The sequence below is a fragment of the Anser cygnoides genome, chromosome 10 (assembly GCF_040182565.1).
Source record: "Anser cygnoides isolate HZ-2024a breed goose chromosome 10, Taihu_goose_T2T_genome, whole genome shotgun sequence".
Lineage (NCBI taxonomy): Eukaryota > Metazoa > Chordata > Aves > Anseriformes > Anatidae > Anser > Anser cygnoides.
This window is the reverse complement of record NC_089882.1, coordinates 15796685-15819985: the sequence shown is the minus strand read 5'-3', so window position 1 is coordinate 15819985 and position 23301 is coordinate 15796685. Positions and strand designations below refer to the sequence as shown.

Sequence of the window (23301 nt, the reverse complement as noted above, 5' to 3'; positions counted from 1 at the left end):
AGAAAAACTTGGTTCTTTTCGGACTGAGGGATGTTAAGTCTTGATTTCTCCAAAGCAAAGCTCAGAAGTGCTAGTCTTTCTGTTCTGGATACATCCTTAATTGTAAAATCAGGGAGGGCTTGATGTATGAAAATAAAAGATAGCATTTCACGTGTGCTTGTCTGCTCAGAGCTGTCTTGTGAGAAACCTCAGCTTTTTACATTCACGGTTAGCCCCAAAGGGGTTTCAGGCAGTTTTGATTGCTGTCTCTGCTGTTCTGGAGATTCAGGACCCTGTCCCTGCTCTCAGATGCTACTACATACTTGAGTTCTTCCACTCTGATGACCTCTCTTGTTGGATAGCCTTGAGACTAGGACAGATTTCCTGAGTGCAGTGAGGAGGCCGTATGTGGATTATTGTCAAGGATTTTGGTTTTGATGCGAATTAAAATCTTCTCTTATTTCAGCCTCTTTTGCCTGAGTCGTTAGGCTGTCCTTTAGAAAGACATGTTCTTTCTTAGTTCTGTTAAACTCAGTGACTACTCCTGCCCTGCACCCAGCCTGGAGGCATTTTAATGTCAGTCCTGTCCCTGGCCACTTCATGAAATGCTTTCCACTGGGGAAATGTCATTTTCTCAATGGAATTTGAACCTCAGAATTGTGCCTGCAATGGGGACAACTTGAAACTCTGGCAAATGGTGGTCTTTGTTAATTATTAAAACCTGACTTTTTGTGGCATTGTTTTTACAGGACAAGGAAGATTTGTGTTCTTGTGGCAGATTCTACTAGCAGATCTTTCTGTACAAGTTTAAGTTCACAATTTTCCATGAATACTTACATAATTTATTTCCAGAATTCTCTTTGTCATGATGTTATCTATGGAGTTTTTTCCCCTACAGTCTTGGTGTTTCTTTACTCAACTTTAATATTAGAGCTTTATTTTTTTCTGGAAAATAGATAAATATCTTCCAATTAATTTGCCTTGTTTTTCTGCTATTGAGTACTCAAAAGGGGATTGGCTTTTTCCATGTGACAGATTTCCTGTTGTTTAACTGGAAATTTGGAAAGGGTTATGAGGTGGCTTTTGGAAAGAATATTGTGTTTTGTTCAAGGTTCTTTCAAAGGGAAAGATCAAAAAACATTGGTAGCTCTTCTAATCTCTCAGATTATGAGACTGAGATATGCAGGTCTGCTTCAGAGCTTCTTTTGCAATTTAGATAGTTTCAGCAGTAATGCAGTCCTGAGTGATACATCTCTGGAAGGAGTGTTTTTTCAGTCCTTATCAACGAGTATGCAGGTTTCTGGAATAAGGCTTCAAGTTTCCCACACTGTGAATTTCCATATGCACAAGTTGTTGTAGGAGGAAATTTAAAAACAAACAAACAAAAAAATGCACACACAACAAATCCACCTTTAAGTAACTTAAGTAAATAACATGTGATGCTAGTATATATGTTTACAATGCGTTTATCTGTCCTGCCTCTTTCAGAGAACTTTCTGAATTCCAGGATTCAGAGGAGCTAGTCAGGAAGCCTAGTAATTCTTGGAGCTGAAAAAGCCCCATAGACAAAGAAAAGGGTAGGGACACATTCTTGCAATATACTGATAAGAATACTGCTACTATTTTTTCTTTAGCTTTTATTACTGGTCTGCAAGTATCTTACTATGTGAATATATGTATAGACAATGCATTTTGCAAAAAAAGTTTTGAGCAAGTGGTCATCTTAATGTTCAGTGGGAACAGGCATAATTGTGTGCTTTTGTTTTTGTTTTTCTCCAGTACTATTATCCTGGAAATAATTCTTCCTGCAAGTCTCTGAGGGATTATTTTCCTGTGTAGGTTATACAGGGCACAGAGCTATAGATCAGCCTACTTTTCAATTTTCTTGGCTTGTATCAAATACTGTCAGGTAGTATTGAGGAAAACAAGTTGTAAATGATCTTTACCCTGGATTTAGATCTTCCTCCTTAAAAACACAATGATTAGGCTTTATGGTCGGTTAGTTCAGTCACTCTGCTTAGTTTATCTACACTACATTGTGCTGTCAGGTGTAGTAGAGTTCATGGGAAAGCATAGTTGGAATAGCGTTTTAAGATACAGCAACTTGTCCAGAATACACTCGTATGGATATGATTCATTCAATTTTCTTCAGTACTTGGATTAAACTTTTTATTACGCATACCATGAGGTGTCCAGATCAGTTAGGTTAAGAAAGTGTATGCAATTCCTACTGCAACAATTTGTTTTACTGAGGTGTTACGTCCATCACGCTATCAATTTTGTAAATAAGTAAAACAAAAATTGTTTTACATCACCACTCATCAAAATCTATCCATTAGACAGCCTTGTTGTGACACTTCCCTATAAATACACATCGGCACTGTATTAAGATTAAGTCCAAAAGGCTGCATTTATCCCCAGCTTCTCCAAGCAGATGCAACAGTACTTTCCTCAATTGTTACCGTGCTCAGGTAACAGTAGGCTCATTCTGTGCAATCTTCCTGTGTGATCATTTAAATAAAAAACTATGCTTGCAGCACTATCTGTATCACTGAAGGTATTTCTGTCCATTCTTCATCATTTTATTTACTTTTGACTACGATATAAACCTGAAATTAGTCAGACTTGCTTGTGATATACTTGGTGTTCCCCTTCCTATCCTGTATAGGATGCTGTTTAGAATGGTGCTTCTAATAGACTGATTTTTGGTGTCCTTATAGGAAATCATGTCATATAGTATGAGTATCCCATGGGCTGGTTCAGATCAGCTGTCCCAGCTGTGTCCCCTGCCACCTTCTTGCCCAGCGCGAGCCTACTTGCTGGGTGCAGCAGAGTGGGGAGACAGACAGCCTCAATGTTGTTCACATGCTGTTGTGCAGGAGCCAAAACATTGCTCTGCTATCAGCACTGGCTTAGCCACCGATCCACAACACGGCACCATACAGGCTGCTGTGAAGAATGTTAGCTCCATCCCAGCACATCCAGTACAGGGATTCATTTTTGTAAAACAGTTATCTACCTGCCTTCCTCTAGGCTATCCACTAGGTCGAGCAGATTGAGAATATTCTTTGCTGTTGGAAAAGAAAATGGGGAGCATCATGTATGTGAAGCAGTCCGTTTGTAGAGGATGTTGGTGTTCTAAATTTGGTCTTATGCATTAACTTCATCTGTCCTCAAATTCTTACTAATTCATAGTAATTACTGGAAAGTTAATCTGTTCAAATTGTAGATGCTCACAATTGTTGATTAATATTAACTTATTCACAATATTCATGTCACTTCATAGACAAGTTCTTCTGTTTCTGAATTTTAAAATCTTTCTCACCATTTCATTTAAGTCAGTAGCCTTTAAAGGAAATGTATCACTAGAGAATGAACGACATAATTCTAAAGTAGTAGCACTTGGCTGTAGTATGGTAATATCTAAAAACGTTAGCACTGAGGTCTAACTGTGTAGTGCACATAGTGATCACAAATAACTGAAGCAGCTCCCTGGATTCGATGGCTGTCATGATTAATCCTCTAAAATAAATATTCTTTAAAAGATCTGGTTAGATCACTATGAATGTATTTAAGACTAATTTTAAGAATACAGGTTTAGTTCATTGTAGTCAATAACGTAATGCAGATGCAATTTTCTACATCTATTTAAAAATAAAAAAGCAATGTACCTTTTCTTATTGCTTTGACTTTGAGATACAGAATGAGGTTTCAGTGGTGTTCATTGTAAGCAAATAAGGAATTATATCCTACAAGTTAGTGCTTTGAAGTACTGGTGAGCTCTTCCATCTACTGCATCTTGCTTGTGAGGAGGTGGAGGAAACTTAAAACAGAGAAGGGTGATTCTAAAAATACTGTACTGCACTGAGAAAGAAAAAAGAAAGGACAGCCAAGATGTGGAGAGCCTGATCTCCAAGATTGAAGGGAAATGTGCAGGTTTTCAAATGTATAAAAGTACCTACAAAAGGGAAGTCAACAAAATATTTCCATGTTCTCAATAATAATAATAATTCTGGATTCAAATAGCGGCAAGGAAAATTCAGATTATAAAGTACGAATGTATTGTCTGAGCCGCTGAGGCAGATTGTGTGGTGAGGATGTACCATCTCCCCTTGGCAGAAATAAACACTCTGCCTTTCAAGTACTATCCCAAAATGTTGCTTTTACATGCAGTCTTCTTGGCTGATGCTGGTTATTGTGAGAAATTTATTCTGAAAGGATTCATGTACAGCACCATCACTTTCAAACCAGTCTTGCTGGAGTAGCAGGATGTTCATGTACTGTTTGTGGTTATATGCTTATATTGATGTGATTGCCATGAAATTTGACCAACTAAGAAATAAATTGAAAACAATTTTATTTTGCAATGTAAACAATGCCATGGGGAAATTTTGGCATTATATCCTATTTACATAAGGAATTTGTATAATAGGGATGCTTTTTTTCATACTAGGATTTATGAATGCCTTGAATTCATCAGTTTTCTTTTATATGGATTCAAGTTTCTTTACAAAAAGAAGTCAAGACTAGGAGGCTGTCCTGAAAACAAAATCAAGGCTCGCTGAGTCTCTAAATGAGTCATGTCATAACTCAGCCAAAAATAGTGCCTTTTCTGAGGTAGACAAAATACACAGTTACTTTCTTTTCTTCTCTATTCTCCATAGCAAATTGCTGACCGGTTCTCCTAGTGCTCTTCTACATGCTACAGATATTAAATTATATCTGTCCTATACAGAAAAAAATAAAACTAGGAAGTTGCTGGGAAAACTACTTGGAGGAATTTTTATGGCCCATGGATTTGGATTATGTGTAGTCGCTGAGTTGTATCGCATGTTGGCTATTGCCTGTCTGAGCGCTGGGCCACGGTAGGAGAGCAGCCTACAGGCGGTTGTGCTTGCCGCTTGCCACCCCCCGTTTACCGGCCTGGCCAGAGGCTCCTGATGGCTGGGGCTGTGCAGGCCTCCTCCCAGCCAGCGTCCTGGCACGCTCCTTCGGAACACCGCACGGGAGCCTGGCCTCAGGTCTTCAGGTCTGGCCTTGTGTGCCGGGGCTGAAGCATCAGACCCAAATCTGAGGAGAGCAGTAGATTTTTAATGATGATATGAGGCAGTTTTGTGTCTTATGAAGTGGAAGAGCTGCTCAGCCACCATGACAACTTGAGTGTGCTCCTTTTCTGTGGTTAAACTAGGTGGTGTTTTCAGCACTTTTTTATCAGGTGAATCGTTGTCTTGCATGGAGTGACATTAATTTCACTTGTGCAAAATAGAAGTAATTGGGTTCTTCTGTTTGACTTGCAGCCTTTGTAGCTTTTACTTCTGATATATTGTCCTATCTGGTTCTGTTATCTGATGGGGGATGCAAGAATTAGTAATTGGATTTGTGAAATTAAATCCTGAAGTCTTTTCTGTAGTCTCACAGGTATACATAAGACCAGACATATGCAAAGGATTTATCATTGTTTAAACAAAGTTAGAAATGTATAATAGCTCTTCCTGTCTTTTAAGGGACAGGTTTGGGCAGCCTGGATTTTTTTGGTTCAGATAAACACTAGGAAGAGACTCCTGTATCAGCGTGTAAGAAAAATGTTCACTGCATGAGCGCTGAACACATCTTTCTAACTGACTTATGACTGTGAGTAAAGCGACAAAGTGTATATTAAGCTGCTTTTACTCCTGGTGGGAATAAATAGGACTATTCCAAGTTCTTGATTGCTTATCATTGTTGCAGAGCAGGAAAAAAAAGTTGAAAAAATTTGACATGTGAGGCACAGTGGGTTTTTGAGATGATCTCAGTGATTGCATAGTTTTCAGTCAGCTTGCTTCTATGTAAAGCCAACAATACCAGAATTTAATGTAGCGTGTTTTGTCTGATTTTAGGCTGGTACAGAGGTGTTTCCATTAAGAAGCCCAATGTAAAGGTAAGTGTGAACAATTTTTTTTTAAGTTAGATTTACTACTTTGCTCTTGCAACCCTTGTAAACTCTTAGTTTTCCCTGTGCTCAGGATTTTAATTAAATCTAATCCTGCCACTTTCTTCATGTGGCAGGATTAGATTTATTTTCTAAATTGAGATCAATACTTGTCACCCCCAAAAAATCAGAATTTTATCCAGTTTGAGCCTCTCTCTACTGCTCCCAAGAAAACAGTAGAATGGTGATGCGCTTGCACTCCTTAATTCAGGATTTTTTAAGAACACATTTAAAATTTTATTATTCTAAAACAATTTTGGAAAAAGTCTGAGAAAGTTTGTTTTAGACTTTTACAGCTTAACCAATGCATTTAGTTGTTTTTCCAGTGATACTCTGTTTTGCTCTTGGAGAGCTTTTTCAACTGTTCTGATACGAATGCATGTATGTTTATGTAAATGTATGTATCCAAACATGTAAATAGTTTCTCCTATGTAAACATCATTTCATTGTCTTTTGTTATAAATATAGCTTGTATTTAAAAAGAAAAGAGTATCGGATTCTCATGTGTAACAGATCACTTTTCCTGACGTTACCAGCATTATGTTTGCAGAAGCGTAATCCTCTCTTAACGGAACAGCCTATACTTATTTTGTGTGCGTTGGTACACTTATGCTTGAGTATGTGTTCAGTTTTGATAAGAGAGCCCTTCAAGCCTTCCTTGGTTTCTTAGGTAACTAGCACAGGATCACTGATAGAGACATTAAGTATTGGAAGTGAACCAAACAAGAAACTGAATTAGCGTTTTTTTCCTTTTCTAGATATTCATATGGCTGAAAGCATGAACGGTTACTTTTTTTCCTGATGAAGTCATTCCTTTGTTCATCCCTTCTCCTTCTGCAGTGTCAGTCTTGCCTGTCCAAAGGAAGGAATTTTTCTTAGCATTTTGAATAAGCTTTACTTAGTATTCGTTTCAAAACCCTCACCATCCTGAAAATTTTTCTTCCTTTTATACAGGTTTTAAAGCGGTAAAAATTTAAAGCTCAAGCTTGATTACTGAAATTCTTCTGAGTCCGTCTGCTGTTTTTCACCTGCAGATTAACAATGCTGATCTTGTATTCCCCACTGAAGATGTAGATTTGCCATTCTTACAGGCTGAGGTTGATCTGAGCATTTGGGGCTGTCATTTTTCCAGAGATAATGGAATGCAATGAAAACTTCGGTTAAATTACTTTTCTCCATGTCTCGTCTCACAAGAACTGGCTGGCACAGGCAAGGTTAGAATCCAGCTGTCATGGGAACAGCAAAAGGCAAATACCCAGAGCTGCCCTGGATGGGTTCAGACAGTTCTTTGTGGGGAAAGAGGGAGGAAAGAAGGGAAAAAGATAGCCCCAGGCTATGCAAATAATGCAGTATGTTCTTCAGTGAAAGACTGGTATGGGAGCTAGACACAAATTCGATGGTGGGCTCTTTGGTTTTTGTTTTTAAGCCTACGTTGTTGTCGTTTAATGTAATGCAGCATGCTGGCAGGTAGGCACACTCTGGAATCATGCTGATGCCGTGCTGTGAAATGCCCAATAGGTATTTTGCTAGCTGTGCTGGCTAGCTTACATCTCTCCAGTAAATGTCCTTGGTAGGTAGTACTGGTACTCATGCCTTTGTGCTAACTGCAAGCTGTGTGTTTCTCAGACCTCATCCCACTTGTCACATCTTTTGACTACTTGCTTATCACCTATTAGCAGATTATTGTTCTCACACAGTCTTTGCAGCAGGAAGAAATTTTTTTAAGCATAGGTCTTCTCTCAGTCTTGTCCATTCCAAGGCAGCTGGGTAGGATTAGAATGGCACCTTTTCATTTGGTCATAGTTGGCTTACCTATTATTTTTATACCAGAGCATATTTCCTAGAGAACAGTGTTTCTGAACATTTTAGGAGATTTTGGGAATGAAAAGTGCTTTGTATAAGTCTTTTTATTATGTTTTTATTGAATAGACTTGCAAAACTTCGTTCTGAAGAAACTGGTCTCTTGAAGATGGAGGTTTGACTCAGAGTGCTGTCCTGTCCTAAAATGGATTAGAATAATCGTGTCCAATTTGAATGTTGACTTTTGACTGTGGTAGTGTCTTTGACACAGTAATAGATGGGTTTTAATATGGTATATTGGCAATTATATGTTGTGGAATAGAATATAAATGCTAAAAACTGCAAGTGTACTTTTCTAATTTACAGGCTTTTCTCTCTTACAGGGGATTTTTCCTGCAAACTATATTCACTTGAAAAAGGCAATTGTCAGTAACAGAGGGTAAGTGTTTTTCCTTAAACTATAATTTTTCTTGTTTAGAAGGGAATCTAAGAAATAGTTATTAAAACTTACGGAATGGTTTTAGTTTATTTTAGTTTTTGTGTTTATTAAGTTTTGAAATTTAAATGTTATCCTGTAGAGCTCTGTTATAAAATCACTGGTTTTCTTTATGTTCTTTAACGTTACAAGAACCAGTTTTATTTACTCTTGTTCACTTCCACTCATAAAATCTTGACTTCAGAGGTATCATCTGAAATGCACATGTTTTAAAGAATTCCATTTATGTTTTTCATTTCTTACTGCTCCTCAGTGGCAGAATTCTATATTCTGTTGTTTGCTATGGGGGCACTGGCATGTAGGCAGCAGATCTCACTTCTCAACAGATTTTCAACAAAATATAGCTGACAAGGTAACCATGTTAATTGGAAACTTCAAAAGCATCTAACCCCCACACCTCACCCCAACGAATGACTGAAGTACACTCTGCTGAAAATCTTTTACCTTTGCTGTAACAGGAAGGCTTATTAGGTTTAATTTAGTTAATGTGAATGGCAATGCTGATGGCAACATAACATCAGACTTTACTGTATGTAGGCTCTATAACCTGCAAAGTTTCCTGAGATTAACTGAGGCTCCTCAAATCAATATCCTGCATGGTTATGGATGCTTTTACCTGCATTTCCTAGATTAGGACAACTGTGGGGAGATTTAGAAGCGCAGTATTTCATTAGTGATCCAAGGTGGCCGATGAAATGTGGGATATAAAAAGCATTAAATGTCATTTAATGAAGTGCCTGTAGAAAAATATTTGACTTCTAATAATCTTAAATTGTGTGATTAGTCTCAAATGACTGAGTGAAGTTTGTAAAGGCAGCTGTAGTATTGATGCTTCTTCACTTTGGGGTGTAATCAAATCTATCTTTTGTGTAGAATGACTATTCCTAACATGTACTCCCCTTAGGGGGAAGAATACTTTCCTGCAATTTATGGTTATTAGTACTTAATGTTAGTTCAGAATTTTTAAAGGGCAACCTCTTCAGGATATTTGGATACTTACTAGGATAATTAATGTAATTTTTTTGAAGTATCTATCTAAGATTAGTATACCAATTGATACAACAGAACATAATACAGTTCCAAATCAGAGCTCATGGTCACTGTCATGTTTTGGTAAAAGAAATTCTGCATCTGTATTTAAGAATATATTCAAAGTGCCAGTATAAACACTTGCCAAATAATAAAGCATGGTATATACTGTTCTTGTATTTGGGTCAAAAATGCAATGCAGTGTCATTAATATGTAGGTGTAATATGGAGGAAGTTATAGTTATGGGAATGCAAAGCATTTTATTGAAATGGTTAAGTATAGTCCTGGTAGGCATTCATTTTAAATCCAGCCATACTATTGAAGGCTAATCTTCCAAAAAGGTTTATCTTTCAACGATGCCAAGAGTTTGTAAATCCATTTGCAAAAATAATCTTTAGAAGAACTTTGTCCTTTGGTTTTAATATTTTTTTCCCATATTAGCTGAAGTATGTTTTTGTCCTTTAGTTTTGTATGGTTTCCTAAAGGAATGCTGAGCTATTTTGAATCCATTCCCTTTAATAGCATTTTCAAAGATCTGAAAAGAACTGAATTTTCAGCTAGAAGTGGTTGTGGCATCTTTTTAATGTTAGTATCAATCAAACTTTTGGTGGTGTATACTAAATGCAGAACCTTTGTTTGACCATTGAAATGATCTTTGAATATGAGCTAAATAAGTAGTGAGCTCTTCGTGTTCGTAGTATCATACTTGAGATCACAAGCATATTCTGTGGAGATGTATTAAAACATGAATTCAGATTTACTAGTCTTTCATTGTGGCCAAATTTGAAGAAGGAAAAAAAGTGTAGTAGTATAATAGGGCACAGTCAGTGTTTCAGTGGGAATGGTAAGGTCATTGGCATAATAATAGAAAAAGTTGTGATTTGTCTTACTATCCTGGTACGTATGAATTGGTGCTTTCCAGTCCTAGCTTTAATGAGTTCAATGTATACCTAATATGGCCATGCCAGGTTTTTAAGATAGTGATGTTTCTAATGTATGTATATTTTAGATCTTAACATGAGATTTACTTATGTTGTTGATGTGAATTTGTCTTTTTGGTAGCTTGGAAACGAAAAATTGAAGCTTTTTCTTGATAACTTTTCTACTCCAAGAGTACCTTAACCTAAATTACTTTGTGACTCTAAGTTGGAAAAGACCTTCAAGATCACCAAGTCCAACTGTCAGCCTGATATACTGAGTCCCATTGCTAAACTACATACCTTATGCCATGTCCACACATTTCTTAAATACCTCCAGGGATGGGGGCTCTGCCACTGCCCTAAGCAGCCTGTACCAATGCTTGATTGCACTCTCTGTGAACAAATTCTTTCTTGTATCCAATTTAAACCTCCTTAGGCACAACTTGATCCAGCTGTCTGCTTCATCCTCCTCCCTCCACATTGCATTTGGCCTTAGCTAATGAGGCACAATGATTAGTAGTAAAATTTTCAAAAGAGAAGTACTATAATGCTATCATACTATTTTTAATGATGTTCTCAAAAAAAAATACATACCACCAAACAACCCACAACCTTTCAGAATTAAGTACATCTCATTGTTCTCATGTTTACGTGTTAGCATTCATTTAGCTCTGCACAGGGGGTAGAAGAAATAGTCTAAATTGTTTATGGAGTGGGGAGTTTGTAGCTTCCCTTCTGACGAATTTCAAAATAGCTATGTGCATGGCTGTACTGCTAAAGAGGAAGGGCTGTGTGTCTTTCACCTGTGTTGCTGGATGTGCTGCAGAGACTCTTACTTGACACAACCTGTCCCAAAACACCTTGTGAGCCAGTGTTTTTCAGTGGCAATATGCTAGGAGCTATGGAAAATTCTTCCAACAAGATGTGCTTCAGAAATATTTTTTATTTTTAATGCTCCCTCTTTTAAAAATTGCTGAAAGATCAGAAGCTTGAAATAGACCTTATTTTTACAGTGTTTCACGTTTTTCTGTAATGCCATTCAAAATAAATGGCAAGTCAGGGCACTCATGACTCAGATAGTATAATGTGTTACAATGCATACATTAGTTACCACATTCTTGCATCTTAGTGTAATGATAGAAGACAGCACACTATACTTCTTTAATTGGAAAGGAAGACCTTGACCACACACAAAAGGACAAGTTCTATTCTTTTGATTAGAGGATAGCCTACTCAGGTTTCCTATCCAATATTGAAAAGTCTTCTGGATAGGAAGGGTTCAAAGATGGAAGATCTTTCAGGTAATTGATTATATTGGACAACATATTGGAGGTGAAAAATGGATTGGACTGGTTTAGATGGAAGGAACACAAACTGAAGGACCCCGTTTACAGGCAAAATAACGTAACATGCTGTAATCACAAAAAGTGTTTTCATTGACCTTAATTGGAATAATTTAAATATTGAACACGTAACTAGAAAATTCTTCAATTAAGCACATTCTTGTTGAATATAGTGGAGGAAGAGTTAATATGATACGGGAGTTGCTTCAGTGTTACAACAGACAAAATGTTCCTCTTAAAATATTTTCCTTTATGTTCAGAGATCAAAAAAAGATCAAGTTTCAGCATTTTGCAAATGACTGCTACCTTTACTAATATTTTCCCTCTTGTCTAGGCAATATGAAACAGTTGTTCCACTTGAAGATTCTGTTGTGACTGAAGTCACAGCAACACTACAGGAATGGGCTGTGCTCTGGAAACAGCTGTATGTGGTAAGAACAGTACCCTTCTCATTGTACGCTGTTTTTCAAGCAGAAGAGATGCATTGCATGCATTCCAGTCCAATAGGAAAAAATCATAAAATAAGAGTTGTTAAATTCATTTTGTCTGGTGTAGGGGGGGGAGTGCCTAATTGTGGAATCACTGGTGATATGAACTTCAAATGGGCTGTGCTGGAAACTTCAGCAGTTTTTGAAATCTTGCCTTCAGATCTGAAAGCTTCATAGTTTAAAATATAGGTTTTAACGTGTTCTTAATTAAGTAAGAAATAGGATGTGTGTTTAGGAACACAAAATTAAAGGTTTGAGTCCCTTCAAAGAATTACTCAGTGCAGTCTGCATTTGTTTTAGCATCTGGGGTTTGAAAGAAGAGGTCAGACAAAAGACTTTCCACAGTATTGTTCCTTCCTCTGTTAAAAATGAACATTCAAATATTATCCTCATCTATTTTATATAATTTTCAGTTGCTACCACATAATGTGGTGACATTTTCTTTGCTTTCATTTTTATTCATATTATACTTTTTTTTTATGGCCAAGTCCTATGGAACAGCAAATAAGAAAATTGCACGTTTGAAAGTATTTTTTTCCTGTTCTATTTATTTATATTTTTTCTTAGTAATTTTAAGCCATAACTGTAGGATTAGGGTCAAGAACTGTAGGTGATACAGGCATGAGTTTCCTTTTTTCACTTACCTTACAGAAATACCTCTATGTAGAGTTTAGCTTCCTTATCTAAACCTGAAATGCCAGTATTTAGCTATCTAGGAAATGCAACCAGAAAAGATCAATTAAATGAGTCTAGTGTATCTGTAACACAGCAAGCCATGTTCCTTACTCCCTTCAAAAAGATTCCCTTCAAAAAGCAATCGAGTCTATTATGAAATTAGCTTTCTTTTTGTTACTCCCACTTCTTCTAACATCTTCTATGATGGCACATGGTATATACAATCTTTTAATATTTCTCTTAACCTAGTACTACTTGTTTTTTCCATTCCAAATACTTACCTCTCTGGTGTATGTGAATAAAGTGATCTTTTCTGTTTTCTTTGTGTAAGATAGATTCTTTTCTCTCCCTGGTGTCTTATGAAGAAGGCAACAGTAGTATACTGACAGTAGTATTGAATTTGAGAAAAGGGAATTGTTTTACTTACAAATGGGTTGAACTTCCTTTCTACTAATCTATTTCTTTTTGATCACTAAAACTAATTCTTGAGGGGAGGGAGAAAGAAAGCTGTAGCTATAAACTTTCAGTTAATGATTTTATTTCTGGGACTGCTTTCTATTCTAGCTCATTATACTTATAACATTGCTCACAACATTATTGTATTCTTAAATAACAGGGGAAAGAATTTACTGTTTTTGTGTGACTTTGGAAGTAGGCATCTGTTTAAAAACCAGTTGGCAAAGCTTCGGAGTGGAAAAAAGCTTTTTTTTCTGAAATCATACAAAAATAAAAATAAAACTATAATACAGAAACAATTACAGAATCATTTAGGTTGGAAGGCATCTTGAGATCATCCAGTCCCAACTGCCTGTTGAAGTAGAGTCAGGTAGAGCCAGTTGCTCAGGATTGGGTCTAGTCGTGTTTTGGGCACCTCGAACGGAGACTTGACAACTTCTCTGGGCAATGCTGTCAGTGTTTGACCACCTTCACAATTTAAAGAATAATTTCTTATGTTCAACGCTACTGATGCGGAACTATAGCTATTTTGACATGAAGGAACAATCTATGCTATTGTTAGGTGGGTAACAGAAGTTCGTCCCAGTCACAAGACATCAGTCTTCAGCCGGAGGAAGTGTAGATGGGTGCACAAATGGATGTGGCAGAGCTGGGATCAGGATTTTGTAATTGGTGTTCAGGCTAGAAGCTATACTGGAAGGTCACATCTTAAAATGTGTTAAGAGACTAAACAGAAATGCTTGCTGTTGGGTCAGCACCAGCAAAAATTTTTATTAATCCCAATCTGTAAAATGAATCATCTAAGAAATCTAATTAAAATTATTCATCATGCTACTGAGCCTAGTCAGCTTTGTAGAAAAGTACCATACTATAGTTAAAGTTAAAATGTTAGTTGTTACTGCAGATATTTTCAGGAGGTCAGTGCTTATAAATGGTAACAATAGGCACTTTTACAGTGCAATACATAATAGACAACTGCCAAACAAAACGTACAACATCTCTTAATATCTCTGAATAGACTGACGTGTTCATCTCATGCTTTTTGACGAATTTCTTCATTGGATTTTGGTTTCAAAGACCAAGTTTGTTTCAATTAAAAATTCCAGGGATCTGCTTCTAGTGATATAGTTGGGATGCATTGTAAGGTTTCTATGTGCCTCTCAATTAAACATTGGGTACTGGAATATGCTATCTAGGAAGCCTGGAGCAATTAAAATACTTCCTGAACAGGGGTGTGGTGTTTTAGGACAAAACTCAACTGGAAGAAATTGGAGAGAGGAGGAGAATACTAGGGAATGCAAGGGCAAAGCAAACTCAGGTTTGAGACACTGTTGTAGAAAATCGGGTCAAGTAAAGTGTTGGAAGTCCCCCTCAGCTCTCTGTGACCAAAGTTCATGCTGTCACCAGGAAGAAACTGAGTGGGGAAGCTCGAATAGCTTTATGAGAGCCATGGAAGTATTTTTAGTTTGTATGTCTGTATACTGGGAAGATGAGCCTAAGTTCACTGTACTACACAGTGTTGTGAGATTCTTACAAATTTTTCAATCATCATGAAAGTAAATAGAACTAGAAGCTGCGACTGTGGAGAAAAAGGCATTTATGGGCAATGAGTTCTGAAAGGAAAGGTTGTGCTTAAAATTAATTTGAAGTAAGATGTTACATGATGTTCTCTGATTTACTGTATGTCAAGTTATAGTATCAGCATCCAGCTACTCAGAACATATCACTTCAAATACTAAGAAAGCAATAAGGATTTCTGAAAACGTAGGAGGTATCTCTCTAGGTGGAAGTGGATAGGGATACAAACAATCCTGGTGTCAAAAACATGAGAATTTATTCAAGGTTGTTGTTACTTATATTGAGTTTTTGTAGCAGTAATGATAACCTAGTTAAAAATTGTGTGCCCATTCCAAAAATCTTGAACATTTAATATTTCTGAAGGAGTAAAGGCTTTTATATTTCAGGGATTTAAAAAAGTACATTTTTTTGTTTGAATACGTAGTCTGTGTGCAGATAAATATAGTGTCGTGGTATGGCAAAATAAAGCAATTCTCTTTGTTCTGAGCTGCCTGTGTGCAGGCTTCTACGATGAGCACAAACAGCTTTAGTAGCTACTTTCTGTCGAAAAGGTCACTATTCTATTTAACCTACTTACTTTGGATTTTCCTACTTTTACTGCCATTGTGTGAATTTTTTTGGGAGGTAGTTCACAGGAACTGAGGTTTAAAACTTGTACTGTGTAAGCACTGTATACTAAGTTGCTCACAATATGGGTAGAGTTTCTGATAACCATAGCTGATGAGGTGTGTACATACATGTGAGCATGTGCCTGTGTGTACATGTGTGTGTACACATACGAAGTGTATGATCTTGTGTTTTTATCTTGTGTTATTCTTTCGCCTGGCATTCAAATGAACATTCAAGTGCTCTTTAAGATGAATTTGGACAAGATACCTATTTCATTTTGTGGCAAGCCTAAGAAATTTAAAAGAAGGTTCTACTTGTCCTTTCTTAGTATTACAAAGGCTTACAAAGAAAAGATGTCAGAGATTCTCTTCCCTGATACTGCACTTAATATGGAGTGGGAGAGGAAAGAAAAATATAATTAGTGTTGGTACCAATGTGGGCAGATGAGCTTGTTCTTGTGACTACTCCAAAGAGTCAAACACAGGGCAGAAAAGCAAGAACGAACCTTTAGGAGAGACTTCTGCAAGCACAGATGTGTATAAAAATGCAAAACTGCATTTGTTATGGTGAAATGCGTGTGTGTAGCTGTTGTGTAGTTGCCTAGCTCGGTGTATGACTTCCATAGAAACAGAAGAATAATAGCAATAAGGTGAATAACTTTCTCTTTTCCTGTAGGTGTTGATAAGATTTGTTATTTTTGTACCACTTCTAAATAAAGGATGTGCAAGTTCTCTGTCAGCTTTAGTTAATTAGGTCAAACAAGACTCCTGTGAGTTGTTAAGTCAGCTAAAGAGATCACTGAAACTCACAGGTGGAGCATAGTAGCTATTTTAACAGTAAAAAAAAAAAAATCCTCAGAGTTTAAGATGTGATGTGGGGACTATTTCTGTTGAAATTGCAGATGACTGTAGAGAGACCAAATGTAACTGCCCAATTTAGAATTTGGTTGGATCAATAAATGTAATTCCCTACTTTTAAGCAGAAGGGGAGCAGGGGGAAGAGTGTGAAATGACTTCTGGTTTAGTTTTAGCAATAAGATCTACTGCTGTTGGGAATAGAGGGAGGTTTTGTTGTGTTTGTGTTTTTTTTGCCGAGTCTGAAACACGATTTGTGTTGACTATTTTTAAGTCTTCTGAGGTTCCTATCTGGTAAAAGAGTCTGGGTAAAAGGACTTGGTGCAATTGAACCTGATCTAGGTGTTTTAAGATGGCCCTGGCAACTGTGTAGGAGCATTAGTTCAAAGCTCATCTTTGAAAACAAATGTCCTTTACTGAATCACTAGTGCAGTTTGATTTTATATTGAAATATTTTGAGACATTTTTGCATAGTGATATGGCTTTTACTTCAAAACTGATAAAATCATAAACTGATAAATCAGTGCTAATGCCATTTCCTGAACGTTGTAGACCAAAAAATGTGTGGTATTATCTAGAAGAGACACGTGGTGTCTGAATTCTACTTTAGAAGGTCTCCTCTGAATGTCCAGGATGGAAAGATAATGTTAAGCATATTTCATACATGTAGTTCTGTGCAAGCAAACTCTAGGAAAGATCAAGTATTTGTACTTCGAGATGTATGTACAGAGACAGTCTTGCACGTATGTATGTGGTTGCCTTTTCTTTTTGAGTCATTTTCGAGGTTACCTGCAGATAGGAAAATCCTGTAGTGTGACTGTTCAAGCACAGTGAAAGAGACATGTAGAAAGCCTTAAGAGCTTGCCTGGCCCAGCTTGATGCTAATAGACTCAGTCATCATAGGTTCTGATATTCAGCGGTATTTTTGGAATTTTTTTTAATCTTTCCCTGGTTACAGTGAAGGGTGGGTCTTCATGGAGTGGCCAGGATCTCGGATATGAGTTTGAGTCAGTCACAGTTGATAGTCTTCAGTGCTGCACCAAACACAAAGGAAACAAAGAATAATTATTTCCACTTTTCGTAGCGTCTACTTCTTCGATTTCTCAAAGGGAACAGTGCACTGAGAAAACATCTGATTGCTTAGCAACCTAATCAAAGGCTTTTAGCTGATTTGTCATTTGATTACTGGGAAAATACTTGAACATTTTTCTTGATTGGATTGTGAAGGGTATGCGCAGAATGATTTGGAGCATGATGAACACTTCAGTGCTGTATATGTAAGGTGGATATTTTTATCATTTGTTATGTTTGGTCATGGAAGTGGAAGCCAGAGATAAAGAAGTGTCAGTGTGTTTTCTGTCACTGTTTCTACTCATTATGTTAAGCAGTTAGAAGTTTTTGTACCCTGAACCATAGGCTTTTATGCAGCTTAGATATGCTGTCTTTGGGAAGTCAGGTGGAGTCCTTCTTCTGTATTGTTCAATTGACAACTGCATTTACTTAAATGTATTATGCATGGGTTTTTGGAGGTCTTCAGTGAATGTCATGAATTCTACACTACTTCAGTGGAACAGTCCTCATGAGGAATCTAAACTTGATATATATTAGGTCACTGCCATAAAATGCAGTCAGCTTCAGTACATCTCCCCTTTTTAGCATGAACTTGAAGTTCAATTTAAAGGCTTCATGTTTTAAGATTATAAAGGATTCCTATAATTGCTCTCTTTGGATTCCATATTTTTAAGAAATTTAATGCAGTCAGCCCTTTGTAGTGACTTGTGGAAGTCTAGGATCTGTGAGGAATTAGATCAGGCATAATTTTGAGGAGAATAAAATGAGTTTGTAAGCAAGTCTTAGATCATAAAAATTTGAAGAAATACAATAATTGGATTGAAAGTAATTTGCCATTGAAGACCAAGGAGTATATGGATAGTTTTTAATTTAAAGAACAATATAATATCAGTATATGCAGTACATGTCACCTTTCTTATTCTTCCACATAGAAGAGATTCATGATATCATGTAAGGTGAGTGGGATCAACAAGCCAGTTCTTATGTATTTAAATTAATTATTTTAATTAAATTAAGTATTAAATTATTTAAAGTGATGGTAATAACAAAAAGCTGACCGTTTTACAGTCAGATGAATACTTAGTGTGTTCTGTATGGGAGAAATACATGTTGTGAGTTATCATGGAGATAAATAGATTTTAATAGATTTTAAAAATAAAGACAAATATGTCACCTTCTGGTGTCCTTGACAGGTCTTACTCTGACATGTTGTATGCTGGGCGTTAAAATCTCTTGCTTTGTAAAGGAAATTTTATTTGGTCATTGATATGGGAGATTGTAATATGCTCTTTTATTTTGGTAAATAGAAGAGAATAAGTAGATACCTTCCTAATACTGAAATTCACAGCAAGTTTTCTTTGTTTTGAGATTCGTTTTCAATTTTTGAAATACTAGTTAGCTTGTAGTTAACAGAGCCTTTCCTTTTAGAACAATGTGCAGTCTGCCATACGTTGCAAACAGTGTTACAGTATCCACACAAAGTGCAATGGACATATTAAAAGAGGGACTTTGAGTTTATTGAATGCTGGTTTAACATCAGCTCTGAACAGAAGAAAAATTACTGATGAGAAAGCAGTGGCTGACTTGCAGATGCTTTCAAGCCATTTCTTTTGTACAGAAAATGAACTGAATGCTTGATCTAGCTAAGACCAGGGAAAGAAGGGTTCAGTCCAAAATTCCAAACAGGAATTTGAGGGTTTCCTCATCAACAAATGGAGACGCTCATCTAGATTGTTCCCACTATGGTGTTACGTCAGAAATTGCATTTGAAACAGTGGGGCTTCCAAAGACATATTTTGAAGAACTGTGGCAGTTTTGTTTTTGTTTTCTTTTTAAAGAATGGAAAATGTGAGAAGGGGGGGGGAAACATAGGTAGGGCAAACTAGCAATCTGGCTATTTTGAGCGAGCGAGCTTGCCTGCGTGCTTACAGCTTAGAAGAAAAAAAGACTGAGCATCCCTAGTGGGTATTTATTGGAACTAAAAAGACAGTTTGTTGGATTTCATCTTACAGAAGACAGATATTTTTTTTAATAGAAAAGCAAAGAACATCTGTCCTTTTGGCAGCCTGTATGGCACTGTCCATGTGGTATCAAGAAGCATATTTCACTCTTAGCCTGATTTGTTACTTTCTGTTGTTTCTATCCTTAAGACTTAGGAGAAGGTAACTAATATGTATTAGTTGTAATTAATAATAGTTATTTTCATATTTTTATAATAAAAACATACATATGTTTTCTAAGGGGAGTAGGTAACAAAGTTTTCCACACCTTCCACCCATTAAACCAGGATTATGAGAATTAGCACATGCACAGCCATACTGAAAGCCTTGTGGCTGCAGACAGAACAGTGTCGCCGCAGCAGTGAACAGCTAGCGCTTGGCTTGCCAGGTTTGATTACTCTCTGCCCTGTTGCATTTGGCTGGGCAGGAAGTGATTGCTGATTATTGTGTCCTCATAAACAAAAGGGGAAAAAAAGTCATCTTTATTTAAAAACTCCATGGTAAGCTTGGCAAATGGCTAGATACTACCTTTTGTGTAAGGTATTACAGTGAAATTAAAATATTTAATATAATTATTAAGGACATTTTCCTTCTCTCTTTAACTTCTAGCCACATGATTGTGGATATGCTGTAGAGATAACTGGGAAAAAAAAACAAAACCTGTTTTCAAAGTGTAAGTAGGCTTTCAAAGGCAAGCATTCAAGAACCAGGGGAATGCCACAGTTCTCAGTTTAATGTGCATTTTCTTTAAGGTGTATGGTGAGACCTCTAGCTTTGTGGTCAGTTGCCATATGGTGTGTGGTAATGAGGCTGCAACCCCCCTTCTTCCCTCGTTTGTTCCAGCTGTTCTCCAGTGAATAAAGAGTGTGACAAAGACTTCCAGAAAGGGGGAGCAATGCTCTTAAAATGAAGAAAATGCAGTGCTCCCTCCTTTCTTTTGTTAACATATTATAGAAGATATCCCAAGCTAGTCACACAAAATTAGTGGATACTTTTTGTACTGAAATCTCTCTGCAAAACCAAGATGATATCTCTAGTCTCGTGTATTTTGACAAAACTGTTGTAGGTTTGAAGCCCTTGGATGCTGAATGTTATGTAGAACCCTTCAGAATGGGGAATGTCTGCCTTTATGGTAAAGTTTGAATAGTTTGTAGTAAGCTAAACACTAGGAACCATATGTTGAGTCACAGGGGATAAAGAAAGTCTGAATGGCTGATCTTTAATTGGTAAAAATAAAAAGGGGTTCTGCATGTGGTCATGCAATTAAAAAATTGTTGTAAAACATACGTGCAGGAGTGTGGACTAATTTCAGTTAATGTTTCTCCTCATTTTCTTTAGTGCTTGATTTTCTCCTGAGTGATTTTCTCATAACATCTATTTTTGTGAATGATGGAATGAAAAAAAAAAAGGGAAGAAATACAAATTCTACCTTCAGAAACCAAATTTACACTTACATGCTTCTTTAAATTGGTTATGTCTTTGTTTTGAGCTAACAGTGATTCATGGCCATTGGAGAAATGAGTTCTTTCAGAAACTCTTCTGCCTCTTTCCTCAAGTTTCATTGTTTAATAGAAGTTATGATACTCTGTTTTACACACAAAGGTTGCTTAAATAAAAAGCATATAGAGAAAGTAGGAGAAGTTTCTATATGCAAACTGTAAAGTAGCTTCTCAAATTTCTGGTGTTTATCTTCATATACTTTTTCTTTCTTTTTGAATTTAGGAGGAGAGCCTTGCCCTAGCTGATTTGGTTATAGATAACAGCTTTGATTTTTGTCATAATTATTAATTAAATATTAGGAAAACACTGCCAAGTTTGATTTCAGTTTTTAGTTGCTATCACTATTTTTACAGTGAGAGCAAAGATTCTATGACTATACATTTACCCCTGGAACAAAAACCCATCAGATGATATGAGAAGTTAATTCTAAAAATGAATTTAGGGCACCTCTATAATTTAGGAAACAAATACCCATTCTTTTTTAGTGTCAGTATTCACTGTTACTAATACCTTCAGAGCCGATGCGTTTAGATGAGATACAGTACATGCTACAGAAAAACTGTTGCTGAAATAATAGAAACATAAATCAAGAAAACTGTTGCTGAAATAATGGAAACATAAATCAAGTGTAGGATTATATAATTTTCTTAATACCCAGTGATATAAGCGTGCCTTTTTGTATCGGTGGCTTCCAGTCAATGTGGTCTCAAGTCTTCCTTTGGCTCCAACACGTGTTGCTGCTGCTGACAGGTCCAAAGGGCATGGCAAGTGCTGAGGGGCTTGGCCAAGCGCTTCCTCTTGCACCCGTGTGGCTGAGGGCGGCTTCTGTGCCGTACTGCAAGCAGTGCAGTGACGCAGTAAATTTAGGAACCCCTGTTCTGGGTGGGAGGGAGAGGTAATAGCTTTGGCTCCAAAGAAATATATTTTTTTCGAAGTGGTATCTGAAGTCCATTCTTTTGCACCGAGTCCTACCCTCAGCATTGAAAACTGCATGCACGTGTGACTTCCCATGAGGTTTTCTAGGCCTAATATAACTATATTAATTCTCTTTCTGCTCTGCTTTGCTGAGCTGTGTGTGAATTCTGCGGTGTCCCTGAGCTGGAAGCACTTAATATGTTAGGAAGATGCTGAGTCCCTAGTTCGTTACTGTCATTTTACATTTAGGTACATTTAGGTAGCAGGGGAGGTAACGGTGTCTTTTATATACTTTGCCGTTCCACAGCTGTTTAATCTAGATTAAATGACAGTTGATGGGGCAGATTTCAGTTCACATGGTTATTCTTTAGGTATGTCCTTAGAGGGGAGGGGGAATTTGTGAATGTTTGCTCTGTAGTCTGTGCAAGAGCAGACATTCAGAAATGAAGCTGAGACCGCGTCCTTTCAGGAGGAAGTGGGGACTGCTTTTTAATATCTCTTTAGACTTTTCAAGCTGATGTGAGCTGGCACTGCTGCTGAAGCAGGCAGGTTGTCTCCTGGTCCCCAGTTACCTGCTCCCGCACTGTGCTTTGCTGCACCGTCCAGCACTGCAGTTGGCAATGATAAGGGGGAGTTCAAGCTTCTATTTCATTTAATCTGATGGTTAATACCTTTTAATAGAATGGCTACATTTTTGGTAATCAGAGATACAGGTGTATAATTACTATATTACTGCAAGTCTTTGATTTAAGAGTAATGCTTGCAGGTTTCTTTTATGGGATAATTTAAGCTCAGTTTATTGTATGCAGGTGCACATATTGCATGTGTTTTCTAATTCAACAGATAAAATCCTAGTAGTGCTCCTTGTGCTATTACTTTTCCATACCTTCTCTTACTGTTAGCATTTGATATGTTTTTGAGTGAAGGTAGGCCAGTAATGGGTTGAAGGCCATGACTTTGTTGTAGAAATCTATCTGTTTCTGCTCCTTCATTTTTCATAATATATCATCAGAACTTGGGATAATAATTAATAAGGTCTTTTTGTTTTATATATGACCTTGTAGTCTTAGCCAGAGTGCATACTGAAGAAATACTGAGTTATCATTTTTAAGGAATAAGGTAGTAACACTTTTGTTCTCAGAATTTGTCTTGACCTGAATAGCTCAAATTGAATTTGAAGTGCACAGGGCTAAGTTAGCTTTCACAGCGAGATAAACTCTGCAGGTTCTCTGCTGACAAAAATATTGCCTAGTGAGTATGTAGTGATTTTAAGTGGTTTTACTAATACTGTCAAATGGACTTGTGGATTTCTTATTAGAAGGATGTGCTTAAAATCCTTCTACTTAAACATGGCTTAATTAATTTCTAAAATGTGGTATAGTACTTGCTCATATACTAAAAGAAAGTTAACTTATTTTCTGGGAAACTAGGAAATAGCACTAGCAGAGGTTTACAAACTTTCGATCTTGGACCTTGTTGGTCTGTGTGCTGGATCTTATGTAGACATAGTATATCTTTTAATATTTCCAAAATATGTGGAAAAAGAAGACTAACCTTCTAATTAGGAAGGTATTTATTACTTAGGCATACAATGCTTTTGAAGACATGAAACTCCGCCC

At 36.9% G+C, this 23301-nt stretch overlaps 1 protein-coding gene across 16 annotated transcripts in view; it reads left to right on the top strand.

Annotated features, from left to right (window-relative positions):
* The window catches only part of DOCK3 (dedicator of cytokinesis 3), a 219538-nt gene that overhangs the window by 25746 nt on the left and 170491 nt on the right, over positions 1–23301 (top strand). For 15 of the 16 annotated variants that reach the window (XM_048069154.2, XM_048069122.2, XM_048069202.2 and 12 more), the window contains exons 3-5: positions 5856–5896; positions 8131–8186; positions 11871–11967. In XM_048069154.2, coding sequence (XP_047925111.2) covers positions 5856–5896; positions 8131–8186; positions 11871–11967 — 194 coding nt within the window. Of the gene's footprint in view, positions 1–5855; positions 5897–8130; positions 8187–11870; positions 11968–23301 lie in introns of those variants that run through there. The other variant, XM_067002957.1, reaches the window with a different exon arrangement.